Raw genomic sequence first — 7,569 nt, forward strand, 5'->3', positions numbered from 1 at the left:
GACAGGGACAGTGTGTGTGTGTGTGTGTGTGTATACATACATATATATATATAAAATCATAACTGATTCATGTTGTTGTATGGCAGAAACCAACTCAACACTGTAAAGCAATTTTCTTCCAATTAAAAAATAAATTAAAAAAATACATTTTTAAAGAGTGTGCTTTCAGGGGCAACAATAACACATCTAAATAAAATATAAAAGTACATATTTAAAAAATCAATATACAGACATGAACAGTAAAAGAAAAATATATACCAATGTACTGTTTATCTCCAATAAAAAACTAAATGTATGTCATTTTGATAGGCTTAAACATTTCAGAATATAGATACAGACTAACCAAACTCTACAGGTGTGTGTATTCATGGGACATACATTTTCTATTCTGAACCAAATGCTTCCTACATAATAGCACTTACTAGGACTGACCAAGCACTTTCCTAAATACGTTACATGGATTAGTTCATTTTATGCTTAAACAAACCTTGCAAGGTGGGTGTTGCTATCATCCCCATTCTATAGATAAAAAACTGAGGCACAGCAGTGAAAGTAACTAGTCTAAGGCCTCACACCAAGCAAGTGGAAAAGCCTGGATGCAAACTCAGAAGTCTGCTTTTAGAGCTTATGGCTTCAGCCACTGCGTGACTCAGCCCATCTGAAACATGAATTGGGAGCACCAGGATAAAATATCAACCAGTAAAATACATGTGATCATTCTTCAGCAATACTTTGGACCTAAAATGATCAAACTCCAGGTAAATCAGTTCTTTTTAGAGCTACATCATCATGGCCTATTATTAAGCCCATTATGTGTCACCCCAAAGAAAACTGGATCTTGTTGCTGAAAGTTGTTAGGCAGCCTGCTCCACCTATCCTGAAGTCTGCATACTTCTCTATAAATAACTCCAAAGAACCAGAAAGCAAATTTTGTAAGCAATTTTGCTTCAAGATTTTCTTCCCAGTAACATACAGCATTCTGTCATTTAAAAAGTCCCAACATTGACCTTGGAAAATCCTGAACAAGCTGACAATTTCCTGGGCTATTAATTATTTATAGTATTAGAATAAACCAATACTTTGGACAACTAAAAGAAAATCAACCTTGTTTCCTTGAACTTTTGTACCCTTACCGTGTGTGTGTTAGTCGCTTGGTCGTGTCTGACTCTTTGTAACCCCATGGACTGCAGCCGGCCAGACTCCTCTGTCCATGGAATTCTCCGGGCAAGAATACTGGAGTGGGTTCATTCCCAACCCAGGGATCAAACTTACATCGCCAGCATCTTCTACATTGGCAGGCGGGTTCTTTACCACAAGTGCCATCTGGGAAGCCTTATCACAGTACCGTGTAAAGATTACTATCCTCTTGGTAACAGAAGTGACATTGGGCACCCCAGGGACAAAATGAGTGATCTCCACTAAATGTACACAGAATGTCCAGCTACCTTTTTGAGCTTTATGCAGAAGTCTAAGATGAGTAAAGTTTCTATTTATCAGGAGGAAAACCTAAAATTAAAAGGGCCATTTGTGAAATGCAGAAAGTATGTTCATGCCCCCTGATAAAATGAAACAAGCCAGAAGCCTCTTACTGAATTCATATTGAAGTCTAGTGCATGGAAAAAAAGAAAAAACAGTAATTTCTAACTGAGTTGGTGGCATTCAGATCATGCACTTTACTTCTCTTTAAGAGGTGGGAGCACAGCCATGATGGTGCCCTCCTTTCTCTTAGAATCAAGTTCCTTTGGTTTACTGTTGACTTTTGCTCTTTAGGTTTCTCAGATTCTTTGACTACAAGCCATTAGGTTAACTCCTGTCATTTCCAACCTCTGGATTAGATTCATGCTTCCTTGGAGAGACTAAATACATCTCTCAAACTCCAGAAGGTGAGATACTGGAAGGAGCTTCCTTCAGCCTCTACCACGGCCGGGAGTCCTGGGCTTCTGAGGGCATCCATCGCCAGCCTAGGCACAGGTGCCCTCGGCGCTACTTCTCCTTCCACAACCGAGGAGGCTGTTCAACAGCATAAGGTGACAAAGGCAACATGTGAGGCTGGAGGGGTGAAGAGAAGTCAGAAGTGACTGTAACGGTAGGAGGTTTCTCTTCAGTGCGATAGAGAAGTTCCAAAATTGGTGGTAGTGATGGCTATACATCTCGCTTCAGTCGTGTCCGACTCTGTGCGACCCCACAGACAGCAGCCCACTAGGCTCCTCTGTCCCTGGGATTCTCCAGGCAAAAATACTGGAGTGGGGTGCCATTGCCTTCTTCAATGCATGAAAGTGGAAAAGTGAAAGTGAAAGTGAAGTCGACTCCTAGCGACCTCATGGACTGCTGCCCACCAGGCTCCTCCGTCCATGGGATTTTCCAGGAAAGAGTACTGGAGTGGGGTGCCATTGCCTTCTCCAGAATATACTAAAAACTACTGAACTGCATGCTTAAATCAGGTGAATTATAGGGTATATAAATTAAATTTCAAAAATGCTATCCAGGGCTACCATTTAGAGGGACTCTAAATGGACAGGCATCAACCAAGGTGCCCAGCCAGGGAGACTGGCAACTTCCACCTGCTTCCTGTGGTCCATAGTGCCCCTACATATCCTTGGGAAATCAAAAATTGCCTATTGCAGTTCGGGTATTTTTAACTGGTACAAGATTCACTCCTCCTCACTAGGCTTTCTCAAACACTGCATTATGGAAATGAAAAATGTTTACAATATGTAACAATTAAAGACTTTGAAAAAGTATAAAATACTATCACTAATGAATAGCATTTATTCAGCATTTCCAAAGTCTTAGGACTGCATTGTACATTAATTTTAAATTAATATAATTAAAGTCATGATCTGTAAGTTACAAATTTCACATTAATGAAATCTGGGAAACTGAGAAAAGTGCTGGGCCATCCTGTGGTACTTTAAAAATCCCACAATTTGACACAAAGGATGGCTCTGCATGGATCTCTAAGTCCACAATTCCATTTCTGTGGTCTTTAAATCACAAACTAAGTGCTTCTATGTAATGTAAACTTCATGTTTTAAAAAATAATTTTTGTAACATGTGCATGCAAAATATATTATTCTACAGTAACTTTTTTAAAGTAATGGGGGAAGGTTGGGAAGCCTAACATTTTAATTTACATTGACAAATTAACTTGCTTTTGGGCAAATCTCAGAATAAAGTTTCCCTTGTCATCTTTGCATAATTGAGAAGTACCTTGAATGTGCAAGAAGAGTCATTTTGCTTTAATTTTTTTTAATTTTTATTTTTTAGGTAAAAGGTATTTGACTATATTGTAAAAATAGTAATGGATATATGTTAAAAAACAAAAAACAAAATAATTTATACCTTTCAAAAATGAGCAAGACATAATATTAAGCATAACAGTACAAAAAAAGTAAATCAACAAAAACTAGCAATGCTAGTTTTTCTTGTAACCAGCTACTATTAATATCATACTAAGCCCTGATTTGTCCTACATCTGAAATACTAACAATTTATCATGACACTGTACAGATCTTCAGTTCTCCTACTCAATCACTTTTATACATAGTAACTTCAAGGAGAGTCATTTTAATACTGTCAAATTTAAATACTCATCTATGGAAAATGGGATTCTCTCATTACTGTGCAACAAGGAAAAAAGAAAGATATTCACTGAGTTAATCCACCTGCAACACAAGCCTTGATTTTGAATTACTGTTCATCACAGTTGCTCTATTTTCCCCACTTATTGATTCACTGTGTGTGTGAAGGCACTGCTTGATGACTATTGTCACTGATGTAAATCTGATTCTTGTTGCTTAGTTGTTGTTGTTCTAGTCACTCAGTCGTGTCCAACTCTTTGTGACCCCATGGACTGTAGCCTATCAGGCTTCTCTGTTGATAGGATTTCCCAGGCAAGAATACCGGAGCAGGTTGCCATTTCCTCCTCCAGGGGATCTTCCGGACCCAGGGATGAAACCTGCATCTCTTGCATTTCCTGCATTAGCAGGCAGATTCTTTACCACTAGCACCACCTGGGAAGCCCCTATTAATTCATTTAAAGGCCATAAATGCTGTTAATTTAAAATCATTTAAAAAAACCCAACAACCTTGGATTCTGGCCTTGGCATACACCATCAAGTCACAACCTGGCCAGGCTGAGACACAGGGCATATAAAGTGCTCAGTGGGGCCATCCACGGAGTTTCAAGAGTTAAACTAGTTAGGCTGGAAAGGGCCATCCTTTTGTAAGTTACTCAGCACCCTGCTCTACCCATCCTGAAGACTGAGTCAGCAAATGAAGCTGACTCAAAGGCAGACCAATGAAGTGGCCAGCATCTAGCCTCCCTCAGCCTGGCTCTTCCTCTACAACTCATTATTTCCCTGCCTGCTATCTCAGATCCTCACATGAATCCCAAATTCAACTCTCTGAGGGACGCTCCTAGCCATTCAATGGACTTACACAAAGGTAAGGAGGTGGGGGGAAATGAAGTGGGCGTAGATTTAACATCAGTCACAATCACATGGACCTCAAATTCAATGAATTATTTGTTAAATGGAGGAATGGCAACATAAGACCCCATTCAGCATTAGGATAGAAGGCAATGGTACCCCACTTCAGTACTTTTGCCTGGAAAATCCCATGGACGGAGGAGCCTGGTGGGCTGCAGTCCATGGGGTTGCTAGAGTCAGACATGACTGAGTGACTTCACTTTCACTTTTCACTTTCATGCATTGGAGAGGGAAATGGCAACCCACTCCGGTGTTCTTGCCTGGAGAATCCCAGGGACGGGGAAGCCTGGTGGGCTGCCATCTATGGGGTCGCACAGAGTCAGACATGACTGAAGCGACTTAGCAGCAGCAGCAGCTGTGAAGTATATAGAATATTGGACACACAGTCAGAGACACCACAGTGTTAGTCTTGGCTCAGCCATACACTAATGTGTGACCATGCAGAAATCACCTGGCCTTTCCTATGGCCTAATAAGACAGCACCTGTGAAAGGCTATACCACTGTTAGCTATTGCTGTAATAAAAACAGTAAAGATAATATTAATTACAGAAGTAGTGGTAAAACAAAGGAAAGATCACATATGAACATGCCAAAAGCACAAGCTTACTCTTGACTCTACATTCACAAGAATCCAGTTTATGAAGCACCACTTCCTTCTTTGCCTTTGGTTAGATGACCTCTCAGTTAGAGCACTTCACCATAGTGGTAAGTAGTGCATTTCACTCTTTAATAAGAAAAGCCAGTAACAATAAAACAAGGGTCTAATGTAGACATTCATTCACACTCTCCCCTTCCCTTCCCTTCCCAGTGTCAGATAAGTTAAAAGTGGCATAGGTTGATGATGACTGGTGCTGAACTCAGTTTAGTCTCTAAGTTGTGTCTGACTCTTGCGACCCCATGGACTGTAGCCCACCAGGCTCCCCTGTCCATGAGATTTTCCAGGCAAGAATACTAGAGTGGGTTGCCATTTCCTTCTCCAGGGGATCTTCCCCACCCAAGAATCAAACTCGGGTCTCCTGCATTGCAGGCAGATTCTTTCCCAACTGAGCTATAAGGGAAGCCCGAATTCACAGAGCTATCATTATCCTAAGGATATTAATTATATCCACACAATTGCTACATGTGGCTTCCATAAAACTGCATGACCAAAAACTTCATGCAACCCTTTTAAACCCTTAATTTTACCACATTCACAGAACTAGTTGTTTTTTTTAGGCAGTGCACACATTCAGTTACTAAAAAGGTCACATTCTTAAATCATTTTACTTTCATGAATAATAGCAGCAGTAGGTCTTCATTTCAGGAATTTTAAAAATATCCTATTATGGAAAACTTTAGACATACAAAAGTGGAGAGAAGAGTATACATCATGAATGCATCACCCAGCTTCAGCAACTATCAACTCTTGGCCAGTCTGGTCTATAGCCAGACTAAGTCTCCTCACTGAAGATTATTTAAGCAAATCCCAGACACGATATTAGGTCATCCATAAATACTCTTATTTACCATACATGCCTAAAAATGAGAACTTCTAAAAAAAAACCTAACATAATCACAGTATCATTTTCACCTTAAAAACAGGAGTAATAAATTCTTAATATCATCTGATATGCAGAATATTCAAGGATATTTCAGAGACATTTTAAAATAATGAAACCAAGTTCCTATCACCTTGTAAGTCAGCGTACGCATGGATGGTAAGAAGAGAAGTACCATGCCAGATATGGGTACTCAGTGCTATGCCAGGCTTAATCACTAGCCTTGTAGTCCCACCCAAAAATCTGAACCTCATCCAAATGACCAGGTATTGTGTATTATGGATCTTTATGATCATGCTCAAACAGTCAAACTTACAAAGTTAAATATACAAACACCATGAGTCTAGTACACTCACTTTATAGGATTAGTTCCTTTTTGAGGAGTCATAAACAGAATTTCAGATAACTATTTTCCATTCAGATTATTTTCCTATTCCTTCCATCCTACAGTTCCTCATTCCTTACTTTTGAGCAAAGAGCACATTTTATATTTCACTTACCTGTGAAAAGATGTGCACAAGTTTTTTTAAGCTTGTTGGCTTGATCAAATAACTTCCGAGAACTTTTGTTGGATGAGGGATTCAACCTCTGTCTCATAGTTTTGACACCTTGCCTAGAGTCTGGGTTGAAAAAGATCACAATCGGGAACCACTGAGTATAGTTCAACAGGTCCACAGCCTTAGGAGTTACATCCAGGAGTGCATGCTTATCCTGTTAGAAATGGGGGAAAAGGTGACGTAAATGGGTAAAAGCCAAATAGCATAAAAAAGTTTGTGTTAATAAGTAAAGGTCACATCAGATAAAATGTGCCCATGTAAATCACAAAGCTGAAAATGTTTCCCTTCACATTAGGTCCACTTTAATATTACCAATCTATGAGAACGTCTGAGAAAATCAATTAACAAGTTTTTGGTATAATGCTCAGAACTCCAAGAGAATCAATACATTGGTTCACAGAACATCAATTAATTGCCACACAATGAAACAGCTTACATTTATATTCAGCTTACTAACATTTAATAATTATTAAAATACAGATTCTATTCTTAAAAACACTGCAGCAAACCATGACCCTATTCTTTCCAACAGTGTGGCCTTCAGGTGATTTTCTTACCTGTTCAATAATTTGTCTCACGGTATTTAACCGCACCACCCCGGTGGATTTCTCAGATCCTGCATCTCTTGGTTCTGTTTCTGCAAAGGAAAAAAAATAGAGCAGGGAGCAGGGAGGTGGGGAATGAATAAAATTTTAGAAATCAGTGACAACCAAGTACCACCCTCCTAGCATCAACTGGGACAAGAAACCTGACATTCATTGTCTCCTAATAAGAGGCAATGGGAAGGACCAAGACTACCTGTTTCACCAAAATCTAACCAAGGGAAACAGACCAGGCCAACAGGAGCATCCTATGAGACAAATGGCTCGGACTATTCAAAATATCATGCCACAAAATAATTTAGAAAAAGGAGAAGATCAGAAAAGATAAAAACCAAAAGTACTGCATTCTTTTTTTTTTTTTTCCTGTTTTTTTTTTTTTTT

At 39.4% G+C, this 7,569-nt stretch overlaps 1 protein-coding gene across 7 annotated transcripts in view; it reads right to left on the reverse strand.

Annotated features, from left to right (window-relative positions):
- Positions 1-7,569, reverse strand: part of TJP2 (tight junction protein 2) — a 104,063-nt gene that overhangs the window by 9,037 nt on the left and 87,457 nt on the right. For all 7 annotated transcript variants that reach the window (XM_010860650.1, XM_010860648.1, XM_010860651.1 and 4 more), the window contains exons 16-17: positions 7,144-7,223; positions 6,530-6,740 (exon numbers count right to left, since the gene is read on the reverse strand). In XM_010860650.1, coding sequence (XP_010858952.1) covers positions 6,530-6,740; positions 7,144-7,223 — 291 coding nt within the window. The remainder of the gene's footprint in view (positions 1-6,529; positions 6,741-7,143; positions 7,224-7,569) is intronic.

This window comes from Bison bison, unplaced genomic scaffold, assembly GCF_000754665.1.
Source record: "Bison bison bison isolate TAMUID 2011002044 unplaced genomic scaffold, Bison_UMD1.0 scf7180017864469, whole genome shotgun sequence".
In the NCBI taxonomy this organism is placed as follows: domain Eukaryota; kingdom Metazoa; phylum Chordata; class Mammalia; order Artiodactyla; family Bovidae; genus Bison; species Bison bison.